Source organism: Bombus pyrosoma, linkage group LG7, assembly GCF_014825855.1.
Source record: "Bombus pyrosoma isolate SC7728 linkage group LG7, ASM1482585v1, whole genome shotgun sequence".
NCBI lineage: Eukaryota > Metazoa > Arthropoda > Insecta > Hymenoptera > Apidae > Bombus > Bombus pyrosoma.
In genome coordinates, this window is record NC_057776.1 from 4,242,299 (window position 1) to 4,268,929 (window position 26,631).

Here is a 26,631-nt window from a genome sequence, read left to right on the forward strand (position 1 = left end):
TTAAAATATTTTTAATGTTGACTATATTTGTTCATCTTTATATTCGATAATCAAAAATCGATTATGTTCTATTTTTTAAGATATTTAGAGAGACATGCAATATCACAAAAATTTTTATTGTATTACATATTAAATGTAGAATGTGCATTAGATATCTTAATTTGTATGTTAAATTATGTAATAAAGAAAATTGTTATCATTAGGCTGCTGATTTTTATGTAATTTTCATTTCTACATTCATTACACAGAAATTTGTTTCATTTACTAAAGATTATAAGTATTCTGCTTTCAATATTTTATATATTTTTGTGTATTAAATGCAATCTATGGATTTTTGCACTTTTAAATTTATTATAAATGTTTAAAAATCCGCAGTCTAACTATCATTATTAAAACGAATTGTTTTATTAATACCCATATATATGATCCAAATATGACTTAAAAATGTATGAGTATATATCTGCGTGTTGTCAGAAATGTGTTTGTCAGCCATCATGTGACCTACTGTCACTCTCAAAACTTCAATTTTTACTGTATAGTAAAGTGCGTAATAATTAATTTTTTAATTTTATTATACATAACCTTGATAAACATCTTAGCAAAAATGATATTTAAAGTATTGTAAATTTACACAACGCAGTGTAAAATAACATAACCTAAATTTGTTATAAATTTCAGTTTTATGATAGAAGAAGATTTAATTAGAAAATTTGACATTACATTTTTCATCTTTGTTAGTAAAAAAATAATAAAATATGAATTCAATGCCTCCCACTAAACCTCCGAGAGGTATTAAACCAACCAAAGAAACGGTAAATTTGTCAGCTTTCTTTACTTAATAGTTATTTAATTTTTAATCGTACATCTTTTACAGAGTGGTTTATTGATCTCTGTAATTCGAGCTTTGTCAGCAAGTGAAACTAATGAACAACGAGAGATAGAAAAAGCCAAGCTTGAAAAAGAATACAAGAAGAGTGATCAGAGGCTTGACGAATTGGTATCATTACATGATCAGGACCTTACAGAAGTTATGCAAGTAAATATAAGTTAATATATAATTTAATAACAATGATTATACATATATGTTGTTAATAACATTTTCATTATTTCTTACTGTAGATATTCAGTGCTTTATCAGAGAAGGTAACAGCATCTCGAGAAAAAATTCATGCAGTTAAAGAAAATTTGAATGCTTGCAAACAATTATTAAGGTGTAAACGAGAGGAATTGTTAAACCTATGGCTTGAGGGAATTGAACACAAACATGTACTGCATCTCTTAAAGGATGTGTAAGTTATTCAGATTTTTATAAAGAATAGAAGAGAGAATATAGTTTCTGAGCTTGATTCATCTTTTTTTCAAATTTTTAGGACTCCTGATTCTTGCACCAGAATGTTACCTTTACCAGAATTAGATACGTTATCGGCATCCACATCGTATAATACAGCATCGGACTGATAGTCACTAGATTTATTTGTAATTAGTTGTAATTTAATCATTTTCTGTTTATAAGAATGAATAAAATATGAGATATAGTAAATGAATACATGGATTTGCACTATTGAAAATTGTAGTATTCATTCATTTGTTATAATATTTCTATTCTTCATAATAATATAAATAATAAAAAACGAGTACATTGTAAAATATAATTTTATATTTTCCCGCCAAAACGTTTGTTCTATACACAATTATTCAATTTTTGGCTGATAAATAATACTATTCTGTTTATTCGATAAGTGACAAATAAAGATCTTAAGTGTTTTTATAAATAACTTGATTTAAATATACATCAGTAGTATTTCAAATAATTCATCATCTTATCAGCCAATGATTCATGGCGATTCATGGTTATATGGTGCACGTAATATTTCCATTACTGTGTGCTACGATCATTTAAGTTTATCTAATCGTGTTGTGTACATATTCTACATTATAATTTCATGCAAGCGATAGTGTTTGGTGATATTTTTTGCTTTTATACTACAAAATTAACAAACCGTCAAAACGTACATCGTAAGTATTCGAACATAATACATCGTATTGTATTGAACATTCTTTTTTCATTCGCATAATTTCACAAACCTTTAATATAATTCTCAAATCTTCATCTAGAAGAAACTTCTTTTAAAAACTTGAATAATTGTTTTATTCTTCAACATTTTTATATACTTAACACTTATAAAAACTCTAAAAAATTTTTCTATTTAAATACGATGCGCAAACATTTTTCACCCATATTCCCCAGACAGTAATATTTCGTAATATTATTTACGAGTATACATGGTCGGTTGAACTAAGCTTAAAAAGAAAGCATTTATTGTTGCAGGTAGAGATGGGAACATTGGAATTAAAACAAACCTTGACTGGTCATAGGGGAAGGGTGTGGAATGTTTGCTGGCATCCAAATGGTACTTGCCTTGCATCTTGTGGTGAAGACAAATCAATTATAATATGGGGACAGCAAGATTCAAAATGGGTTGTAAAAACCATCCTTACAGAAGGTCACACTAGAACTATTAGGGAGATAGCATGGTCTCCTTGTGGAAATTACATAGCTTCTGCTAGCTTTGATTCGACCACTGCTGTGTGGGACAATAAGTCGGGTCAGTTTGAATGTAATGCAACATTAGAAGGACATGAGAACGAAGTGAAGAGTGTTAGTTGGTCTTGTAATGGTCATTTGTTGGCTACTTGTAGTCGTGATAAATCTGTTTGGATATGGGAGATAAATGATGATGAATATGAATGTGCTGCTGTTATTAATGCTCATACTCAAGATGTGAAGAAGGTAAGTAATTATTTTATGTTATTAAATATTATTTCATGCCAAATATAAACGTATATTATTATTATTATATTATCAAAATGCATTATGTAAGTATGATAAATATATGTTTAAATAAATTGCAGATAAGGTGGCATCCTAATGAAGAAGTTGTCGCATCTGCTAGTTATGATAATACAGTAAGGATATTCAAAGAAGATGTAGAGGATAATGACTGGTCGTGCATAGATATATTATCATCCCATACATCAACAGTTTGGAGTCTCGCATGGAACAAGGAGGGTAATCGAATTGCAACCTGTAGTGATGATCAAACAGTGAAAATATGGCAAGAGTACAAACCTGATAATGAACCAGGAATTGTTACACCCAAAAATAAATCAGTTTGGAAATGTGTGTGTACTATAACTGGTTATCATACAAGGACAATTTATGACATTGATTGGTGCAAAACAACTGGCTTGTTAGTGACTGCGTGTGGTGATGACATTATTAGAATATTTAAAGAAGATAGTGACTCTGATCCTCATCAGCCAAGTTTTAGTATGGTTTGTTCTATGGGCACTGCTCATGTCCAAGATGTAAATTGTGTGCAATGGCATCCTACTGTTCCTGGACAACTTGCATCAGCAAGCGATGATGGTTTAGTGAAAATTTGGTTTTATAACGAATAATTGTTGCTTTATGTAATGTTATCTTTTCATAATAAATAATAATGAATTATTTATTTATTTTATTCATTATTCATTCCTCCCTTTATTGTTAACTAAATATTCTTACTATATTTTGTGATAATCTGAATATGATTTGCTTCTGTTTCTGTTTTAGGTTATTATAAATGTTCAGGCATTTTAGTGGATTGAGGCAAACCTATAAAGTTCTAATTTCCGATATAACGCTCAAACATAATACATTCTGTACAATGAGTGGCATAAAATTGAATGTTACTGGGGTGCCTTTAAATCAAGTTGTAGATACGTTGAAGCAGTTTGCAGATCTATCACTTGCAGCTTCCTGGGATAACGTAGGCTTACTTGTTGAACCTACGGAAACCAAACTGGTTTCACACATTCTTCTAACAAATGACCTGACTGAAACTGTGATGCAAGAAGCTTTAGACATGAAAACAGACATGATTATTACTTATCATCCTTTAATATTTTCCCCCATAAAGTCTATAACAACTTGTTCATGGAAGGTAATGAAAATTTATTACTGATTTGTTACACTAAATTGAGATTTTATATAAATTATCATTTAAATAAGAATTTTTAGGAGAAGATTGTTGCAAAATGTTTAGAAAATAGAATAGCTGTGTATTCTCCACATACTAGTTTTGATTCAATAAGAGGAGGAGTAAATGATTGGTTGGCGTCAGCATTTGAAAATGGTATAAATTTAAAGTATAATATTTTTTAAATATTCTATAATTACCTTGTATTTGAACGTATTTTATATGTTTAAGTGCTTGAAAGTAGCACACCAATTCAACCAAATGCTATAAATAATAATAATGGCTATGGAAGAATGTGCACTTTAAAAAATGAAATTTCTATTGAAGAAGCTGTGCAATTAGTAAAAAAATGTACTGGTTTGAAACACGTTAGATTAGCTCGCACACATTTAACAGGTATCAATTTTTTGTTCATTTCCTAATTAATTTGTAAATTTGATATACTGCAATTCCATTTTATCTTTCAGATGGTTTGATTAAAACTGTTGCACTTTGTGCTGGGGCTGGTGTATCCGTTTTAAAAGGCGTATCTGCAGATCTATATCTTACAGGGGAAATGTTGCACCATGACGTTCTTGACGCAACGCACAAAGGAATTAATGTGATTCTAACAAATCATTCTGATTCCGAACGTGGTTTTCTAAAAAAATTTGCGTCTATTTTAAATGAACTATTGAACAAGTCTGTGTTAGTACAAGTATCAAAAAATGATGCTGATCCTCTAAAAATTGTGTAATTTGAGAAAAACGAATAGAACAAAAGACAATTGATATGACATGAACATTGGAATGGAAATATACGTTACATATGATAAAATTTTATTATTAATATTATAAATTACCTGTCCTATTTTGGGATTGACAATTTTTTATTTCAATCTGGTAAAGTTAGTCAGAGTGATATCAGAGAAGATAAATACATAAACGAATCATAGTATATTGCGGATTCAACAGAAACCATTTACAGCTATAACAGAAACTGCGTTTCAATTTTCGCGTGTAACGCGCTTAAACTACTTTTTGCAATTAATCTTTGAACATGTATAACCGTTATAGAATCGATTTTCCCTTAACCTGATTACTGAAATATTTCTTTTGCACATAATATGTCATTCGTTCGTTTATCATTTTCATAATCTCATTCACGCTCATTCAAATACACGCACATGATGGTTATGAGAAAAAACTTTATTTTAACAATGTACGTACGTAACCGACGTTTATTGAAAACTTATAACTAAATAAAATATTAACAGTCGTTATTCTGGTCCAATTAGAAAGATTTTAATTTTGGGTCCACGCATCCAATTCTTTTTCTCCTTTTTTCATCGATATTGTGCCATTTCTGGCTTCATAGGTCGATAGATGAAAAGTATTTAGTTACTTCATAACGGAGAGTTCCTTAAGTACAACTTGACCCTCGTGACTCAACGAACTTACGATCCTAACAACTGATTTCTTATTTTTGTTCACTATTACGATGCTGTTTTTTCTTTTTGTATGTATATGTGTGTATACACCAACGACGAGATGCGTTAATACACAATGAACACATTATAAATTGCAATTTTTCTACGTCACCGAAAACGGTGTGGAAGTATACCCTGAGCTCGGATGCCCAAAAAATATGGATCGTGTGTAACATTTATTGAGAGTATTTGCAGAACAGACAACGTGAAACTGAAAACTGAATAGGTGTATGATTTTTTTTTATTAGATTAATAGTATCCGTTGTTCCTAGTCGGTTATCTTTTTTCAGTTTTACGTTTCGAGTTTAACGTTTTCTATACTGCGATAACGGATTATGGTTTGCCGCTAATATCACGATTCAACCACCTAAATCAGAACTATATTCTTATTAGAAATCCCGTTCGGTTCCCATAGGAGACTTTCTACAATCGATACAATTGTTTATTAGTTTATTCCAAAAAATATTAATTTAAGTTCAAGCGATCTCTACTATTATATTTTAGCATATTAATTTTCAAACCGATCAATATTTTCGATTGAATTTCGGTTTTCGATATACATAGCGACAATTTCCTAAGTATACTCTTGTTAGCCACGACTAACCTTTTACAGTGATTCTAATATGAACATAGTCTGATGTTTGTTGTGAATCTTCATCGAAAAACCGCTTATTTATATTTTTTTACCAGACATTCGTGTAATTATCAACAAAATAATAAAATACAATAAACAAAACGAAAAAAATGATAGTGCTGTTTTTTTGTTTCGTAACAAACATCATTGTCAGTTTGTTATCACTGTCTTTTCTAGCGTGAAACGCTTATTTTCTTCTCTGATCGAATCGAATCAAATCGAATCGAATTCGAAGATAATCCAGATTTATTTCGTGTCTCTAATCCGGACTCTCAATTTACACGGTCAAAAACGATTTTCACGATTCCTCCTCTCCCGTTTTGTCATCTCACAAAACAAACAAATTTTCTCTAGTATTTCCTCGTGCTTTAGAAATTGTAACATAGTCTATATACCATATATAGAGTGAGACAAATAAAGTGTTACAAGTTAGTTTCTCAGAAATCATTGTACATATTGACATTTTTTAAAAATTAAATAGCACATATGGACAATTATTGTAAATAAATTTTTGTAGGACGACATCTAAGAATGTAGAGTGATATTTTCTCATTTATTTTAAATGGAGTTAGATATTAGATTCTTTATTTATAATAACTCTTACCAAACTGTATAATATGTATTTGAAGTATTTTTTTTAATTCCTTAGTCATTTAAAACAAATTATTGCAAATGATTAGCCTATTTGATCTATTTAATTAAAAATATGAAGTCAATATGTTTAGTGATTTATGAAAGATTAACATACAACTTTATACTTAACCCACTCTGTATAATAAATCGTTTATGACGAAACGGTTAAAAATCTTAATCGCATTTCAACAGTAATTCGTACATTTCCTTTGGCAAGTACAATGTATTGTCTCATAACTGTAACACAGCAAATAAAACCGTAGTTTGTTCAGCAGTAAACGGTTCGTCTTCAACGAACTATTATTACCATCGACAGTTTACTTTTTATTCGTTTTTTATCTTATTTTTTTAAATATAGGATGTCTCAAAATTGAAAAATTATATTGAAGGAATAGAAATTTATTTTATTGCTAATAGTTATTAATGGTCCAAATACATATATTATAGTATCTTTACAAATGAAAGCGAAATTGAGATAAAAAAGAGGAGACACTGTACATAAATTATAGTATCCATATTTTAAATCAATATTCTTTCACGTCAAATTTCAGATATGGATATAGTGATCTAAATCAAATGAAACTTGATCCAACTTCCATTACTTAAAATGGTGGTCGTTCTAAAAAAAACTTTCCTCTCATATTTTATAAGTTTATCTTATAAATTATTTTATAAACTTCTTTCGTAACGTTCATTTATAAAATAAAAATGCATCATTCTATTATTCAATTCTGAAACACCCTATAATAGATTAAGTCTTATATTATTTCGTTACAACAGACTACTTTTCTTATAATACATTCAGCATCCGTTGTGCTGCAATATGGTCCGATTCCACCTTCACCTTTTTCTATTCTTCCTTCACAGATCTTTCTCCTCGTGTTCTTGATCCAATAATATCACTTTACGGTTTCCATTTCTCATCGATATCTTTTTAACGTGGTTCGTATACTTTCAAGATGGTTGTCACTTCCTTCTCGTAGCAGCCACTTTTCTGCGTGGCCAGAAGTTCCCCAATTTTCAGAAAGCGACTACTAGTGACGTATTAATTTAATCTAAAAATGATGGAAAATTACATTAATAAAATATGATATTTGTCAGTTATCCAAGACTTAATATATAATAATAATATCTTTTAAGCTAGATTACTTAATTGTTTATGTGAACAGTTCATAAAGGAATCTTACAAGAATAGGTGACAAAGTATGAATATCACCTTTTAATGAACTTTCGTTCGCTCGTAATGGCGCTTTAAATATGAATAATCTATGAAGCCAACAGGTTAATGGTTTAGAGGGTATTTAATGTTACAAAGTTTTCAAGAGATTTCGTTAGACCAACCCTGTCCGGGTTAAGTTCCGCCGTTTAGGGACTTCCTTCTTCACTGTCTACGTTATTATAAATGAGGGTGGGACGTTATCCGAAGTACGTGCTCGTAAATTATTTCTTCGAAAATTCATCAACGTAAATGTCTAAATAAATCTTTATTGTTCTTAAATATCTCACTACAAATCAGATTAATTAACTAAAAATCATTTTGATATTTTCTCTATTACTGTTTTTAAAGGTACTCAAGTTAATTATGTTTTCGTTATTTACATTAAAAACAAAAAATTAGGAATTAGAAAAAATTCAATTTTGTACAGCTTTGTATCTATAATAAATTTACATATTAATCAATTAGATTCAATTATATTAAACTTCATATCATTTAATAGTATAGTATGATTACAAGAATTTGATACTATGAAAATGAGGCTAATTAGAATTTAATAAAGGAATGTTTCATTAAAAAATACAGGTATGTGCAAATACATTTTGTAGCCATTGCATGATAAAAGAAGTACTATAATTTTACAATGAATATATCACAGCAGAACACAGAAATAAATATTTACAAATAATACTAACAGAAATAAATATTTACAAATGATATTAACAGAAATAAATATATTCCACTTTGATGAAAATTTCCTTTAGATATTACGTTGTTGCAATCAGGAATTCCCTGTTCGCTCGTACTTCCCGATTAAATTACGAACAACTCGACTCGAAGATTTGATTCAAAAGCGCAGCTGCTCAGCACGTATTCATGCAAAAATCAAATTTCCAGCGTAACACCGTGACAGTTCCTCCTTTAAATGTTTCCACGACGAGCCGTTAGAGGGAGGAGAGAGATTTACCGATGAATATTTGAAATGAGTATTTCGTGATCCCACGACGGTAGCTGGGTTCAATAACGATGATTCAGGAAGGCCAGCAGAGTCGTTGAGATCATTACGAATGGCAGATTTGCCAGCCTCAGTTGGCCACCGTGTTGCATCGCTGCTGGATGTTCCCCTGCCGAACAATGATTAAAATTCAAATTGAATTCCTTCCTACCATCCGTCGTCTTATTGGAATTGTTTCTCCTCTACGCCACGCGCGCACGCGCACACACACACAAGCGCGCGCGCGCGCGCGCACACACACACACACACACACAAAGAGGATGTTCTAGTAAGTATTTGCAATGTTAATTCCATCAAACAAATGCTACAAGGAGTACTCGAAATTCTTTCACTGTGATGACGTTATATTCTTTTAAATTCAAAAATTAAATTTTTGTATTTTCTGTGAATTTCTCTTCAAATTGGATTTTAATAACTTTTGAGGATGAAATAATTTGGTGTTTGTTCAGTTTCGGTTTTAGGTTTATAACCTTTTAGTAAATATGTTATATTTAATCTTAGGACAAATGGCATATATTGTATTTATTTGAAGATATTTGAAATTATGAATACTTGAGAATTAGGTTAAGTAAGATACTAATTTGCGTTACAATCCTGATAATTTTAAGTAGTACGATAATTCTCCTCTAAAGTTTACAGAAAATTTTCTGAATTCAGATATTTGTACATTTAGATTTTTCCTTCTACTTTGTATTTTCCTACGGACACAACGACCATTTTGAATATAAGATTCTGTAAGATGAAAGCGCCTGTAGTAAACAGGAGACTCGAATTCAAAATTCGGTTCGGTCGGTCGATTCTGCTTCCTTCTTACGTTTCTCTCTTTGTCGGTACCTACTAGATGAAAATAGGGAAATGTGTGTTAAAAAATTTTTATCAAAACTCGATAACCCCAAAAAGGATTTTACTACAGCAATTACGTGTTAACCGTGAAAGCACGAAAGATTGTAATTTGCTCCTGAATATTCACGAGACTATCAAAAAGGAAAGTACCCTTTGAAAGAAAACTTGAGTTTTTCCCCTTTCTAACACCCTGCATATGGATAATTCCCGCCATCAGTATGTACATTGTTGCCGGAATTTTTAACGGTCCTCAACAGTCTCCTTCCACATCCATAGATCCTTGTGCTTGTCTGAAGAATCTTCCAACCACACCTTTAAGAAAAAAGCATATCATCCCTTTGCAAGGAGAGTGATCTTCATACCTTAAAAGCTTTTTCTGTCTAGATAGACATTTTTGCCACCATACGATGGCCTCTTCTGTATCCTGTGACTCTAACATCGAGTGTTTCTCTGATTTTTCTGAGTGTAGACGCATTAACGCGGCACAATAGCTATTATAGTCTGCGACGAGGAATCGCTTGCTTAAGGAAGCCAGTCTGCATTCTATCACAGGGTATTTCTCCACTGTACATATTTCTCGCCATTGTTCTTGTGCGTCGTTAAGGTCTGAGGAATGATGAAATAAAGGAATAAAATGATAATGAAATATAAGAAAAATTATTAAATAAGAAAATTGGAAAATTGAAAAATTACAAATGAGAAAGTGAAAATAAGCTGAAATTATGGAATAAATTCTTTTGCTGACTGTAACCAGATCGTACTCAGTTGGTAATTAACCAAATTCACATTTGTTAAGCAAATTTCCAAATTTGATTTTCTCGAAAACCTCACCATGAAACTAATTTATTCTTTATTTTCGATTTGTTCTTTTTATGTAGAATTACCTCTATCTTGTTTGTATCATCAATATTGGAACATTCTGTATTTCAAATAGAATGTCTGTAAATGAAAAAGAAGTACAAAATGAAACATGATAAATAGCGATAAATGATAGAAAAATTTATAGGATGTCATATACAAATGGATTCTTTCCCGAAGGAGAACTTTGAAGCTCCCGGAGATTAGGTTAGAAAACGATCTATATGGAGAGCCATGTATGATGTATGCGACATTTACGTGACAAAAAGCCACGTGACAAGATTGTAAAAGTAAGACTGGAAGTGAGGAGCATGGAAGGGGAGAGCATTGCTAATACGATTCTTAGAGAGATAGTCTTGCCAGTCTTGCCTTGAACGAGCAAAATCTTTGGTAGAGACTATAGACAACGGTCTGTATATCGATTTTATGATAAACCGGCGTGGGCTGGTCGTCGATAGACGTTTATCTTTCTCTGTCAGACATATCCTGCCCGACTCCCTAATCCGGAATTCCAGTTCCTGAAGGCTATCTCTACGGCAGTATAGTTTTGCTAGGAAAAGGGGTGGTGGTGACTACAACAATAGCTGAGCTCAGCTCGACGCGCCCCGTGCACTCTGAGAAATCTCTTTAATTACTCTTCTCACTCAACCGAATGCTTTTTGCTAAGACCGTTATCTTCTGGCGAGAACGATCGGATTCATTCGTTTTGTAAACGTGGTCAAAGCCCAGTGAGAAACGACGAACCTTCTCCTGTATAGTATACCGTGTTATGAAATACTGCACCGTTTCTTTTTCTCTTTTTCCTTCCACCATCTCTCCCGCTCTTCCTCCGCCACACGCTATCCTTTTCCTCTTTTTCTGTTTTAAAGGGAGAGAAAGAGGAGGGGGAGAGTTCATAGTTTTGCAGCAGAAACACGATTACGACAACGGAGTAGTTTTTAACGAGAATTCATTAACGGACCAGTTAATGGAAAGTCGTGTTAATGGAAATATCTTTTTCACTGTTCCTTCGTTTTTAGCTAAAAATATTTCCCTTTGCTTTCGTCGTGTCGCTACTGTCGGCTGGTGTGTTTGGTAATCCGATCTTTACTGCCTCGAAATATGCTGCAAATATTGGTAAAGATCGCTTCTACCATTGAAAGCTATATTTTCGAAGATACGTATAATTATATATGAAGATTACGGGGAAAATACGTATAGATAAGTACATTTTTGGTGATTTTCTTCTTTTAATGTTGCTTTATAATTAAACAGGAGGATTTTAACTATTAAATGACACACTCAATATCTTTTATGATTTCGGCAGAATATTGATTTTCATTTTGCAAAATAATCACAAATAGGAAAGATTTTTAACTGTTTTAACTGTTGTAACCTTAAACTACATACTTAGAAGTATTTTAGTAACTTTTTATAGAATTTTTTTACATATTTAAAATGTACAAGAGTCGCGCAAAACCTGAAAGATCCTACTGGAAAGAAAGTTTATAAAATGACTAATATAAAAAGGCACTATATTTTTACAAAATGGATTTATATTTAAATACGAGCAATTAACAAATATTATATACACCATAGAACAGATAGCTGTTATCAATATGACAAAAAATTAGTACAATGTTACTAAAATTCATAGCGTAGGTAACAATTTTAGTCTTTCTTTTACTCGCCACGTGCATGGGTCGATAGATGTAAATTTTTAAAAAATAATTGATAAATTGGTACAGTTTTATGAAAGCCAAAGTACAATTATTAAGATAAGTAATATTTTAAAGAATATGAAAAAACAAATCTTTAGGTCTAAATTCAAATAAAAAGACTATTTTGGTGGTATAAGATTAATTAATGACGTACTAAATTTTAAAAATTTTTCTCCTTAAAAAGACAAGGAATTTGATTTATCGTGTATCGTGTTTTGTAGTCTTCATATAGTAAATTGATGGGTCGTGGTTAGTAGCTAGAAAGAGAAATCGAGAAACTGAACATACAGAAAAATCGAATATCCAGGCGAGTTATCAATTACGATGTAAAACTGTGTCGAGTGTATTCAAGCAATCACATGGGGGGAAAGAGCTGCAATCTATCGGGCAGCTCAGATAAAATCTTCCAACAGATAGGGTGATTCAGGATGGCGATTTATATTTCTTATCCCTTTTATGGTAAGACGGAGATGAACGCAATATAACAGGTAACATTCAACTCGGTCAAAAAAGATTGCATGTGACTAAAATTAGATTTAGGAGAGTTTCTAATTAACGTTTAAAACAGTTTTAACTTCATTAATTTGGAACTAATTTATGCAAATGTAGAAGAGTTGGTGAAAAACATAAAAATGGATATAATATGATGAATAATAAATTTTGAAAACTGCCAAAATTCCTCTGTATGTATATTATTCTGCATTTTAATTCGCCAAATAACTACAATACGTAAACTTCTAGGTAATTGTAACAATTAATAAAATATCACATTATTATACGGGATATGGTAAAAGGTTGTTTTACATTCAACAATATGTTAAAAAATGTAGTGATAAAATTTGTTCGCTTAAGGCCTCATTTTCATCAGAATCGGATTTGACTAATTAATGTACCCCAGGAAATTTCAAATCCGATTTTTTGCAAAATGCTGGCTTTAAATGAAACAATTTTATTCTACATCTTCGCATGTAAAATACCCACTTTACTATCGTCCACTTTCATTTAATAAGAAATCAGTCAAGTTGACGTATGCTTATAAAATTTTCAAATTCTATTTTCTTGAAAACCTTCCGATCTATTTTTGCATGTAGTATAACATCTATCTGATTATGCGTTTCTCAAAAATCAGACAAGTCAGCGTGTATTTGACAATTCTTCATATATTTTAAATTTATTTTCGCATGTAGTATAATCCTCCGTTCAATTATAATCCTACTGCGTATTCTATCATTTTGCAAAACAAATCTTACGTTTCTAGAAGATTTTCAAATCATCGTACATTGTGGGTTAATGAAAAGGGGAGGAGGTAAGTAGGGACGTTTTAGATGGTAAACTTAGTCGCGTCTCCTCGACATTACATTATATTATATAAAGTGGAAGCATCTAAATAACTCCGTTGTTTTTATGGTCATAGGAGGAAAGTCTTCGGGGCGAAATTGCATTGTCCGAAAGTATAGCTCATTTTTATACTTGTTTCTCCTCATCATGAAAAATGAAAGGAAAGAAAAAGAACGAGCAAAAAAAACCACAGTTTTTCAATGGTAGGTTTAAGAACCTGCTGCTCTGTCTCTTCACCTTCAATTGTCCCTTCTATTCTTGGTCATACGACTCAAAATGATCAAGCAGTCTAGAATGGCAAGTAAATCAATTTCATCTCATCTTGTGAAATTCATACTTAAAGCTTGCTATTCAATTTCAGTGGAACAGCAGCGTCGAGCTAACTCGATTTTCCGACTCTTTTGACTTGACCCTCTCTCGTTTTAGACGGCTCAATTAAGGGGCCAGCCATACTTGGAGAAATTTTCTTCGTTTCTTGAGATATGAAATATCCCCTAAGTTTCACTGTATTAGGTAAGTTGAAGGTTAATTCGTAATACTCGAATTTCATTTTCTATCCTCGTGCTCAACTTCAAATGGCTTGCAGAATTATTTGTTCAGCAAAATTCACCTTTTCTTCAAGCGTCAAATACATATGTACTCTGATCGCAATATATGTATTGTTTGAAAAGTTTCGATCATATCATAATAGTTTTTACGATATAACACGATCGTAAAATCGACAAGTGGCAAAGTTTACACGACGAGGTGTTTCCACGAACAAATTGACTGAATCCTAAAACGATAAGAAACCAAAACTTGTACAGCAATCATGTTGCGTAGCAAACATAACCTCAGTTTTGATTCAGTCCCCAATATGTATGTATTGCTTTTATTACTGATGTATATACCTTTAACTGCTAGAATTTTTCTTGAATGTTCTTTCCATGGTGTCTTTATTCTGCCATTTTTATTTCTCGTTTCATCATACTTTTTATTGTTGAAATTCTGTTCTGCAATTCAGCGCTATCTATTAAGTTGGCAACTAAGTGATTGCGGATTTCGTCAATACTACCTAATGACAAGATTTGCAATCACTTAGTTGCCAACCCAATTGCATACTACTGCTACTATCTTTTTTATTTATTACTCTTCTTCAATTTTTTCTATTCTTGCAATTTCTTTATTCATATTTCTGCGCTTCTTCTTCTTTTTTTTTTTTTTTTGTTAAAATTCCTGCTTCGTTGGAAGATTGGATTCTCCCGTAAAGAACGCTGTAAGAAATGCTGCACCAAATGTGGAAACTTTTTCAAAGTTCCAATTTCATCATGGAGGATTGTGCCGTGTGAAAGTATTGCCGAAGGGAAACCAGCCGAGTAATAGATTATTTTGCACAAAGTGATTTGAGTTGGACGCTGTTCACGGAATTAGTCGGACGAGCAGAAGGGAAGTCTTCAGGAGCGTTCACGGTGGTTAGGTAGATGGCGGCAATGGTTTTGAGAAAATGACCGTTGGTGACCTTTGATTGACCACAAGATGGACGTCGTCCATTATAGCTAGGTTCTTGACCAAGGATTAGATTTTGGTGTAAAGGTAGCTTTGGATAAAGCGCCTGATTCAAACACTTTCGTAGAAATTGAAAAAGTAGGAATTAATTAAAAATTCTGTGAAAAATGCATTGTACTTCGCTTCTTCCCTGTAACCTTTTAACCGATCGATGCTTAACCTGGAATAGCACCTTGCTTCCAGCAAATGGTTGCCATTAGTGTAGCACATAAGTACGTGCAATCCTTATTGATTTCAAATCCTTAACTGTATATGCATGTACTAATCGTCGTGAATGTTGCATCACGCAACCTGTCTGGTAACATGAAGATAGTTAATAAATGAAACCCATTAATAAATGAGTTATTATACTTAGTCAAGCATATAAGATAATCTTCTTGCAGGATAATTAATGAACTAATAATACACAGTTAATTGGCAAGTGACAACTTCTAAGATTATAAGCTTCTGTTACAAAGTTTTTTAGCTGGCTTATACTTTATAAAATTGTTTCGTGGAACTCTGTCTGTTTTATTACCAAGCTTGTTACTGTTCTGCAAAACAATTAATTATCATTCGTAATTTGTAACTTGGGACTTGGAACTTGGAGAATTAACTAATAATGTTAACCAAAGAGGAGACGCCAAAGTACCTGGAAGGGAGGATGAAGTGGAAGGACAGGAAAATGATAGCAAGATTCAGGTGTGCAAACGAGACCAAAGCGAAGGAACATTGGAAAGAGGAGGGAGAAAAAAGGTGCAGACTATGTGGAAGGGAAGAAGAGCACCTGAGACATGTAATAGAGGAATGTGAAATAACAGGAGGAGCAAAGGACATGGAAAAGACATTGAATGAGACTGGGGAAGGACTAAGGGACTTAAGAGCAATAATAGAGAAAAGAAGGGCAAAGGCAATACAAGACGGGGTAGAAGGACAGGAAGGTAGCGCAGCAAGGAGGAAAGAGACCAAAGGACATAAGGTGTAGCCATAAGTGGCAAGAGTTTATAGTCATTAGTTATAGCGACTAGAGATAAGAATATGCTAAGGAGTGCAATACAATGTAAATCGAAAGTTCGTCCAAAGCCGAAAGGCACGGACTAGAATAAATAATAATAATAAATAACTAATAATGTTACGTTCAATTATATGCAGGAGGATTCTGATAATAAATCAATCAGATACGAAGAGCTTATACATTAATAAGCTGTTCATAAAAGCGAACATAAGAAATTTGTGAAATCACAATCATGAAATTATTTCCAATGTCGCATTTACTTTAATTAAGTTTCAATTAGAGAAGCATTCATTTAAACAGCTTTGTGATCTCACCGGATATATGAAATGTTTTAAACGTCTCTGCATATTATACAAATTAAATGTTATAATGAATTTCAGATACTTGATATCTAGAACATTTGCAATTTCAATTTCAACTTGTGGAGAGCCATTTTATACTGGAAACTTCATGGTCCTAAAAGTTTCGACATATTATACAATTAAAACGTTAATTGTGTTGGTTTCAGGTACTTCGGCCATTTTACAGTTTCCACAAAACGTAATTCTCCGATTGTTTCGAATAAATATACAAGGTATTCCGTTCATCGTGTACCTACAAAGAACAGAAACCTATGTACAATGTACATTCATGCGTAACAAATGAGCAACAACTGAAACTTCAAAAGCCACTTTCCGAAGAATACAGACAATTACTATAAATAAGCTAGTTAATTACCGTCAAACGTCAAGCCATTCATTTCTTCTCTCTTCTTTATACTAATTATCCCTCTAATTTTAGCTTAACTAAATCACAAACTAAAACAGTATCAATCTCGTGTAAAACCTTAGCCTTTAAACGCTTGATTAACACATTAACTACCACATAGAATGGGCCATTCAAAACTAAAGTCTGAAATTTTATAACTTTTTTAATGATATAAAAATGTATACAGGAAAAGAAGTTATGAGGAAAAGAAGTATCAAAGAGATAAATATTATGATTAATACCCGTATACAGAACACTGTAGTTTTGTAAGTTATTTAATAACTAAGAGATAAATATATTTGCATCTGGTAAAATTGGCCTTATAATTTTATCATTGCAAAACCATCCAAAAAGATGTTTCTAATAAAGGATCATTTTTCTTACGAGTTAAAGAAATTCCTGGAAGGGTCAAATGGAACGATGAATTTTTATTGCTGTAACATATTGTATAAAAAGAAACATTGTTATCCGTATACAGTATACATTGATTTTCAGATGATCTTTGGTGAAGTAATTCTTGTAGAAGAAAATAACATAATCTATAAAAACGAATGTTTACCAGTTACTTTATTTATAGCCTTTGTCTGTTTTACGTCCCAACATGAACCCAATGAATATTCATTCTTCTTATAATTGACGCTGCCGCAATAACTGATAGAAACATAAGCAAACAACTAGAATTTATGAATACCGGTACGTTATTTATTGCCGTTAAAATATTAATAAAGCTTCGACACGTACCAGTATGTCATCCGTTGCAAATAGATTAAGCAAGCCACTGAACTGCAAATGTACCGTCGATATCTCTTTTCAACGTAGAATCAGGATTTGAGCTATTTCAATGTCAAAGGAAAACAAAACTAGAACTGTACAGATTCCAAACTTTTTCCAAGCCATTAAACATGCGCGTTAAAATAATTATTACTTTTGAATTATTCGTTTATTAAGCATGGAAAGCAATTAAGCCGGATGGTTGATTAATTTCTTCCCTTCTGAATGGAAAAGTAAGAGGGGAAAAGAAGGAATGTTCATTTTTAGAGATTTTCCATTTCATAATATATTTTGCTGATGAGAAGTAGGACTACAGAAATATCAAATCATAATGACTATAATGTTCAAAATGTTTCCATAAGATAGCGTTAAAGATTCAGTGAACTGGTTAAAAACAAGAAATGTTAATTCTGTAGTGGGGTATAAATTTCGTTTGACGAACAATACAGTTAAAGTCTTTGAATATCGCTCCCTTTCTAGTGGCCTAAGATATTAAAACTTAATTTTCTCAACAAAGCTATTTTGCGACGTTACTCAGTTTCCTTTCTTCCTACTTTTTAATTATAAATCAAATTACATTTTCTTCTAGACACAGTCGCAAAGCCAAGAATTCCACGTGAAGTATCATTTCTTTAAAGCACCACAAAACCGAAAAGTAGAGAGAAACGAGCAACTTTAACGAAGAACCCGAAAAACCGCGGAACTTTCAAGTTCTTCTGTAAATGTATGTACATACCATTAAGTACGTGCACGAGGATTGTCTTTGTATTAGCGTTACTGGGATGGCAGGTATACTGGCCGCTATCTGCACGCTGGGCACGCTGCACCAAAAGATACGACGTTGTAACTTCTCCCTTCTCGGTGATCACCGATACGCCTCCCCTAGGACTATCGTAGTTGATCACCTATATTGGGCACAGATAAAGAAAAAACCGAATGAGAGGTGAAAAAGAGGAACAAAGGAAAGAGAAGAGAAAGAAGTTGGACGAAAAGTTATATCGTAATTTCTGCCGGACAAAATTTTACCGATGGATCTCGTTAGGCGAAAAAACAGGCGCAGAGAGAGGCCACACTTTCTATCTTTTCTTAGTATCTTCCTTTATTTCGTTCCTTTGCCATCGTCTTTCCTTTTTCTTTTTTTTTTTTTACAGTCTTCTCCAACGAACGAATTTATTTCGGCCAGAAACCGAATTGTCCGGAATTTGCTTATCCGTGGTTAATGGAATCTCCGGTTTTTCTCAAGCTAAAAAATCCGGAAAAAGAATTAGGAGAGAAATGGGAGGACACACGGACGGAGGACATGAAATTCGTCGAGGGAGCCACAGTAAATAGTCGTAGAAAAGAGAAAATGAAGAAGGAAAGTGAAGAGAAGATGTGTGTATGCACATGGTGGTCCGTAATTCATGGTACAGAAGCGGTCAGAGAGATTCCATTGCTTAAAATAAAATGAAAATTAAGAAAAACAAAATTGTGTTTGAGACTTTCGTTTCTGAGACAATTGAGTTTGAAAATTTGCTTATATTCAAATTCTATTTTCCCAAAACCAGGCTATAAACAGCAAAATTTTATTCTTCATTTTCAACCTACTTTCACATGTAGAGTAACGTCCTGGCAATTGTCCATTGCTGTCCAAATTAGAATTAGTTAAATTCACGTATATCTCACAAATTTTTAAACTCGATTTCCTCGAAAACGAAACCTCCAACGCAATTTTATTATTTTTTATTTTCGTCTTATTCTGAGCCATGCAGTTTCCTTAATCCGGTTTGCACCATGAATTGCGCAACACCCTGTATACTTTATGTATATATGGGCGGCGTCCGTATTAAGATCCAGTGGAATTGCATTTTAGACGACGAAAACGAACGATTACGTTTCGTAGTGGTTCTTTTCGCTAGTTTTTCCCGCCTGTCCCTTTGGGAGTAGATATTTATTTTCTCTATCTCTATCTTCCTCTTTTTTGGCACGTCACAATGGCGCGAAAATAAAATTAAAGGTCCGCGTCGAATTCGAGGCGGTTTAATGAAATCGTTGCCCACATGCATACGTATGCATATACACACACGCACACCAGGCCGTCTCTGGAATTTAAATGGAATTGTTAACAAGCCGGCGGTCTCATTAGCATAAACTTTCCGCAACTATCATACAAACGTTTCGGTTGCGATTTATGATCGTACAATGTCGAAACGTTTATTGGCACGTTTATTGTTACCTTTCGTTGCTACGTTCACTCATACGCACGTTCTATGGTCAATTATGTAAGTATTCATGTTGCTTCATAGCATACGTCTTCATTATGTCAATATTTTCCAAAGACAAATTCAAATATTCTTTATTTAAAAATTCATATTGGTTTATTTAAATTTAAATAATTGGAATTTGTAGTCTACTGATGTAAGTATAAAAAAGAAGCTGAAAATGTATTTAACAATTCAAATTCAAAAGAACAACTTCAAGTTTTATTTATTAACTTATAGTAATGGTAGGAACCAGAGCGGAGTGAGGTTATAAATTAAAACATTAGGCGGCGACAATGAATGATGTAGCCACACCCACAGCTGGACATGTCTAAAAGCATCTTGAATCTCATTGTCTGGCTACAAAAGTGACATGTGTGAATTATTATTGATGCAATTTCCTTGTTATGTGGCTACGTTGTGTTATTGAAAAATAACAAATTAAATTCGTAAAACCCATTTTCTATGTTATGTGTTGTAGAAAATTTGTTTTAATTATGCTACAAAGGAAGAAACAATTCTGAACTAAGCTCAACTAATTGTATAACATTTCTACATTTCTACAACCAACTACATATACATATGTATAATTATTTAATATATTTTGAAGAGATACTACATATCTTTAATTTTATGTTTTTTCTATCAATTTGAAAAATCTACATTAAAAATCGAAGCCATATAAAACATTCTCATTATATTATGTATGTAGTACGTTTTTATTTTGCTATGTTATATTAACCTTTAAAATCACATTCATTTTGTTCGACGTAATTAAAAAATTAAACGTTGACAACAAATATTTTAATTATCTTAACAAACAAGTTACTTAGTGAACTTAGTTAACAAGTATAATATAAGCATGACAAATAGAAGCATACTTTTCTGCATGTAAAATGTATCCCCCCATAGGAATGTAAATTTTCAACCTCAGTTCTCCCGTCTCGCGCAATTTATCTGATTATGAAACAATGAAAACTGGACTTATTATCAATTTATTAAACAAATTAGCGTTACAAAAGGGGTGTAACCAGTAGTTTCATTAGTTTCAAGTGGATTTCTCGAGAGCGTTTTACTCTGAATATTTTTCGGCGAATTTACGCGTCTCGATAACGAACGATGTAGCCACGTCATTTCGAAAACAACAAAACCGATATAAAACGCGATTCTCGCACGATTCGTAACGTTTCCAGTTCAAATATGGCGCGGGGTTGACCTCCATTTTCATATATGTATCGCTTATAAATCGTCACGGAAACGAACCGTGTCTTTCATGAAAATTCACGAAATGTTCTCGGTTGAATTTTTGTTAGAATGTTCCCCGTTTCGCTCATAAATTGACGAGTGCACGTGTGTGTTTTATCTCGAAATTCATCGAATTCGTGTTTAAATCTCGTGGTTGAAATCAGATAAATGAATAGATAGACGTGATTGAGTTGTCATGAAGAAGTGATCTAGTCTTTGATGACAAGATTTACTTTGGAATTTCATTTAAATGAGAAAAAGTGGTAAAAAGAAAGTTAGAAGGTTTTGAATGTAAATAGGATAGGTTAAGCTAGCTTTGAAGTTGGATTACAAACTTTCATGAAGGTTTAAAGTTGAAGGTGATGACTTAAAGTTTAATGTATGCTTCGAAGTTATTATTTTCGCTTTCTTATTGTATACACAATTTGTTCTGTAAATTTGAATTATGTACTTCGTTTCATTTTAAAACATTGGTTAGGTGAATATTCTAATTGTAAGATTCAGAATAATATTTCGTAAGAGAAACTTTTTCTGTGAATTTTAGTTATTTTGTTTTATAATGTAATAATAAAATGATTATTAAGGGGGTGTTCTAGTCTACAAATTTGAAAAAATCGGAAATTTTTTTTTCATATTTCCAAAGTTTAGACATTCAAGAATATGCCCTTAAAAGGATTTTTCAAAATTTCAATTGTTTTATGAGTTACAGCCATTTTTGTGACGGGGCATCTGCTCTGGTCCGACCGGAACAAATGAACAGTTTTAATTAATAACAATTACGGCAATTTTATTTTAGAATTTTTCTCTTTCATCGTTAATTCTGTGTTCTACATGTAAGAAAGATGTTTTTGTATGGAGCAGGAATCGCCGATTAAAAATATGTAAGTATGTTGTACCATTCTATGAGTAAAATTGCCGGAAACTTGTCTCAAAACTTTAAACGCGTTTTTCTCGAAACTACCTTTTTTGAGTTGGCGTGCACGATATCTCAAGTTCTAATGAACCGATTTATTTGAAATTTGGTGTGAATGTTCCTTATACATTCTTCTATCGCCTGAAGCATGCTCAGATCAAAATTTTTAATTTTACTATTTTTAAAAAATTTGGAATTGTTAAAAAAACATGCCAAAAAAAATTTTTTTTCAAACGGCCGCCATTTTGTGAAAAAATATTTTTTTGACTTTTCCAAGATTCATGCTATAGACTAGAATACCCTCTTAATGAGAATTATATTTCTTAAATTCTGTTAAGTTCTTAAGAAGGATAGTCTTAACAAATTCTTTAGATGAATGTTTTGATTTCATGTTAAGAGTAATATTTTGTAGGAGATATGACTGAACGTACTACTAGCAATAGTCATCGATGACTTACGGCGATGGTACGTTGACTCGTGCCATTTTTCCCGTTTCTAACTATCCGGCTGCGGAAGTTTGTCCATTAAAACCGGAAGTGGTCGTTATGAACAAGCGATTTTAAATGGTGCCGCGAGTTCGGTGAGCAGGTCAAGCAACACAGACCATTCATGACCTCTATCCATTTACGTGGAAACTCGTCGTTTAAGGATGATTTAGTTGCACCGTTAAAACAAGCCACATAAGTGGCTGAACTAAAGATGGCGAAGTTTAAGGCTAAGATAATGAACTTTAATTGTAGTTGGTCGAAACAATGTAGATAAAAATGATATTGTTCAGAATTTTGAATAGCATAAGTTATATTAAATCAGAATAATTTTAAATTAATATAAAAAAACATTTGTAATAAGGAAAAACAATTGTTACATCAAATACTTCATGTTTATGTTTATATTCATGTTTCATGTTCATGTTCTAACTATATTGTTATTTATAACTAGATTGCAGACTTTTATATATTTATAGAAAATTTTAAAGTACAAAGATGTACAAAGCGCACGTAATATGCAAAGATGTAAAAAGTATTCAAAGTAAAATAGTTGCTATAATCTTCAATGGATAAAATAAATCCTTATGCAGGTTTCACTTCCTTAGTTATGTTAATAAAAATATGAAATTGTGTGAAGGTTCGCAGTCTATTCATATATAAATCTCAATTTTTAATCCCAAATTCCAATTAAATAATTTTTACCTATTTTTAAGGCAAATATTTCTACAAAAAAAAAAAAAAGAACGAAATACAAATATATATTTACACATGAATAAAAAAGTAACCTAAAAAAAGATACTATTCAAAACCACAAATTTCTATTCCACTCAATATATTCATCCTTTTCCTCTTTCTTCATTCTCATCAATGGAAAATCTCCTTATTTTCCGTTCTAATCACGTTCAAGCTTTTGCCAATAAAATCTGCTCATCTTGTCACGCAACAATGGCAGCATTATCATAACAGTTGCCACATTCAGTAGGGGCACTTATATACCGGACGGCAAGTCAGAAACTCAAAAGGTATGTATGTACATAGTTGTCGTCAAGTGTTCGAAGGATGATCCAGATTTTGCGTATAAAGCAACCAACACAGAAATGAAGGGGTATCGGGTATCCATTATCATTGCTATTGCTACACAGCTTAGTGAAGTTGGTTCAGGTTTCATGGTTTCGTATGATTACATGCAGAATGCAGGCTCTCCTTCCCCTCTCTTCACCTGTTCTCTCTCAATTTCCTAAACTGGTATGTACTATTCGGCTGCCTCAGCACACACACCATGCAAACATTACGCAAATGTTATTATTCAACTATGTTCCACGGGTTCCAGTTTGCCGATTAACGCCGCCCTAGTGACGTCGATGGTACTTCCCCATCCCCACTACCGATCCACTAGCTAATTCGCGAGGAAATCGTAAGAGGCCCTAGTAGGCCACTTCCTTACGTATGCCAGTAATTTTCGAGGCAAGTTTCTTGCTGGAAAATATTAAAATTCGAAGAGCAGATCGAGTAATCTGCAGACTAGTTTTCATGGGAAGAATGGGACGGTGAGGCGTATGGTCGATGTTATTCAGCAATTAGCTGCGTTTCATGCAAATGAACTCGGCAAGAAGATCTCTCGGAACATTTTCCTTGCGTCTTTTGCGTATTATTTTTTTATCGAAGGATTTTTGGATTGGAAAACACGATAATGTTTTTTTTGAGGGGTTAGAACGGATCGTTTGGTAGCTGATTTTGTTTCTTCTGCTCGAAGGATGATTCTCGCGCATTTGGTCTGTTCGTAATACGCGGGGAATTTGCAGAGGAAATTTATGAGAGCGTTATTGCCGCTTTTTGCAATGTGCCGCTATTCCTTGTTGGAAATCGCCTTTTGTTTTATGTTTCGGTCTGCTTTGTTTCTGTGTCGAGCTTCTTTGTGCGATTACAGGGAATGGAGGGTGGGTACAGTATTGGAAAAAAGTTTGGCCGATTGTAGCAGTTTTGAATCCTCTGATTTCACTATTGACCCGGAAGTCATTTTTTCCACGGATAAATTCGTTTAATATGAAAAGAAATTAATTTTAATTTTTCGTATTTGCAATAACTTAATTTAATCATATTTTATGTGGAATTTATTCTGCTTTATGATCATCGTGATGAAAAGTTCAATTCGTATTAAATTGCTTTCCGCATTTCAATTTATTCCATCCTCTTCTACCTTTACTTTTTAAGTACATGCATATAAAAGCCATATGAAACGCTCGAAACGTTGCAAAATCATCATCATTAATGAAACTAATTCATATATATAATATATATATAGTATATAATATATAAATCATTAACAATCGCTAAAAAAACATCAAATATGCTACTATGAAATAAACCTACAATTTTAAAGGAACACTAATTCCTTTAAAAAACTCCTATCTTTAAAACTAGGTTTACGTGACGCTTCATTTTGACGCATTTTGAATTTCATGAGTAAACTTACACGAGCCGTTTACATTTTTCTTCTACGATTTGTACTGATTTTTATCCATTTAACAAGACAAATATATATCGAAAATTTATTTTCTTCAAAGCTTTTAGTTATAATAATATTTATAGTTTTGAAATTTTCTACATGTTATACCTATCTCTATGGATACGCGTCAATTTGACGCAATCGAAATGTCCATAAATCTAGTATTAAAACAAAACAAACCTAACCTTAAACTCTTGGCTGATAGTGTATCTCGTTTCCCGTCAAATAAACGTGACCGGGACGATTGATGATTCAATATGCCTGCAAGTAGCTTCGAATAAAAGGATCAGGGATACTTCCAATGTATGGGAAGAATCATTTTCGCAAGAGACTCTTGGATAGGATTTTCATTGAATTCGAAAGAAATCACCAACACATACGTACATATTTTGTTTCAAAAAAGATTTCATTCACCATAAATTATGCATAGAGATACCTAGGACATCCCTCATCTACACGGTGGAGGTGGAAGGAGAAGAGGACGAAAGAGGCAAAGCATGAAAATCAGAGAAATGATACTTCCAACGGATAAGAAGTTATGATATATATATATATATATGTAACCGAACAGCATTTAAACCAGGTGAACCCGATTCCGCGAGAAATTCTGTATTTGAAACCCATAAGTAAATGTTATCAAGGCAACTATAAATTTTATCCAGAATCGATACAATCCCATACCCTCATCTCACCCGCCCTTCCTTCCTCTCTGTATCATCTTTCCGATCCTATATTCCATACATGCGCATATACAGTGGCTCACTACAGGCTTTCCCCAATTTTAACTACTTGACTTCAATGCTTTTTAGCACTAGGTTTACGGGACACATCATTTTGATGCATTTCGAATTTCTCGAGAAAAATTACACGAGCCATTTACAGCATTTGTACTGACTTTTATCCATTTAACGAGACGAATATATGTCGAAATTCATTTCCTTCAAAGCTGTCTATGTGGTAGACGTATCTCTACCGTAAAATAAGCATTAATGCTAGTAAATTGACTTCACTCATCATAGTATTACTGCAGTAATAAATATAAACGTGAAAAAAGAGATAATTCTTCAAAAAAGTGAACGTTGAAAGTAAATGTTCGGAATTTAGGTGGCCGTCCGTTTATGGCACTGACAGGCCCATTCCTCTCGTTAGGAAATTCCGAATTACATGTCCTCCCAGGACGGTAAACGTAATGACCCGAGGCCAGGGAAAAATCCAGGAAAGGACCAGTCGGAAGGGCACGGTGAAGGGAAGAAATCCAACGGCTGGAGGAGAGAATCAGGAACGTGGGAGAACAGTTCATCTTCAACCATCGAACATTACAGACGTATCACGACAGTATTCCTCACTTACTTCGTTTAAGTGCTACAACTAGTACAAATAAAGTATCTGATAAAGCTAACATTCGAGTTATTTCATCTCCTCCACCTTGAACGTTAAGTCATTCGAGGTACGCGA

General features: G+C 32.8%; 3 protein-coding genes across 7 annotated transcripts in view; 2 read left to right on the forward strand and 1 right to left on the reverse strand.

The window, feature by feature from the left end:
• The first annotated feature begins 275 nt into the window (after window positions 1–275).
• LOC122569748 (exocyst complex component 4) lies at window positions 276–1,568 on the forward strand. 2 transcript variants are annotated; one of them, XM_043731285.1, is made up of 5 exons: window positions 441–543; window positions 679–812; window positions 875–1,036; window positions 1,120–1,289; window positions 1,371–1,568. In XM_043731285.1, exons 2-5 carry the CDS (start codon window positions 756–758, stop codon window positions 1,456–1,458), a joined length of 477 nt encoding a protein of 158 aa, XP_043587220.1. In that variant the 5' UTR covers window positions 441–543; window positions 679–755; the 3' UTR covers window positions 1,459–1,568. The 2 variants fall into 2 exon arrangements, with proteins under 2 accessions (XP_043587219.1, XP_043587220.1); XM_043731284.1 differs by lacking the exon at window positions 679–812 and having other exon boundaries at window positions 276–543.
• Window positions 1,569–1,714: 146 nt separating this feature from the next.
• On the forward strand, window positions 1,715–4,838 carry LOC122569747 (probable cytosolic iron-sulfur protein assembly protein Ciao1). Of its 2 annotated transcripts, XM_043731283.1 has the most exons (5): window positions 1,715–2,016; window positions 3,617–3,986; window positions 4,064–4,178; window positions 4,254–4,418; window positions 4,490–4,838. In XM_043731283.1, exons 2-5 carry the CDS (start codon window positions 3,627–3,629, stop codon window positions 4,756–4,758), a joined length of 909 nt encoding a protein of 302 aa, XP_043587218.1. In that variant the 5' UTR covers window positions 1,715–2,016; window positions 3,617–3,626; the 3' UTR covers window positions 4,759–4,838. The 2 variants fall into 2 exon arrangements, with proteins under 2 accessions (XP_043587218.1, XP_043587217.1); XM_043731282.1 differs by lacking the exons at window positions 3,617–3,986; window positions 4,064–4,178; window positions 4,254–4,418; window positions 4,490–4,838 and adding exons at window positions 2,330–2,791; window positions 2,914–3,515.
• A 383-nt stretch (window positions 4,839–5,221) lies between these two features.
• LOC122569744 overlaps window positions 5,222–26,631 on the reverse strand; it is a 62,097-nt gene continuing 40,687 nt past the window's right edge. The window contains exons 5-8 of one of the 3 annotated variants that reach the window (XM_043731276.1): window positions 18,521–18,689; window positions 10,194–10,437; window positions 8,941–9,097; window positions 5,222–7,812 (exon numbers count right to left, since the gene is read on the reverse strand). In XM_043731276.1, the coding sequence (XP_043587211.1) occupies window positions 7,792–7,812; window positions 8,941–9,097; window positions 10,194–10,437; window positions 18,521–18,689 (591 nt within the window). In that variant the 3' untranslated portion in view covers window positions 5,222–7,791. Of the gene's footprint in view, window positions 7,813–7,855; window positions 9,098–10,193; window positions 10,438–18,520; window positions 18,690–26,631 lie in introns of those variants that run through there. The other 2 variants (XR_006317562.1, XM_043731275.1) reach the window with 2 other exon arrangements.

What these genes read in the sequence shown, in the direction of transcription:
- LOC122569748 (XM_043731284.1), top strand. Translation starts at nt 445, where the DNA reads ATGTATGAGTATATATCTGCGTGTTGTCAGAAATGTGTTTGTCAGCCA. An exon ending in ACCTTACAGAAGTTATGCAA is followed by an intron (nt 1,037 to 1,119) that starts GTAAATATAAGT and finishes TTCTTACTGTAG; the next exon opens with ATATTCAGTGCTTTATCAGA. An exon ending in CTGCATCTCTTAAAGGATGT is followed by an intron (nt 1,290 to 1,370) that starts GTAAGTTATTCA and finishes TCAAATTTTTAG; the next exon opens with GACTCCTGATTCTTGCACCA.
- LOC122569747 (XM_043731282.1), top strand. Translation starts at nt 2,336, where the DNA reads ATGGGAACATTGGAATTAAAACAAACCTTGACTGGTCATAGGGGAAGG. An exon ending in ATACTCAAGATGTGAAGAAG is followed by an intron (nt 2,792 to 2,913) that starts GTAAGTAATTAT and finishes AATAAATTGCAG; the next exon opens with ATAAGGTGGCATCCTAATGA.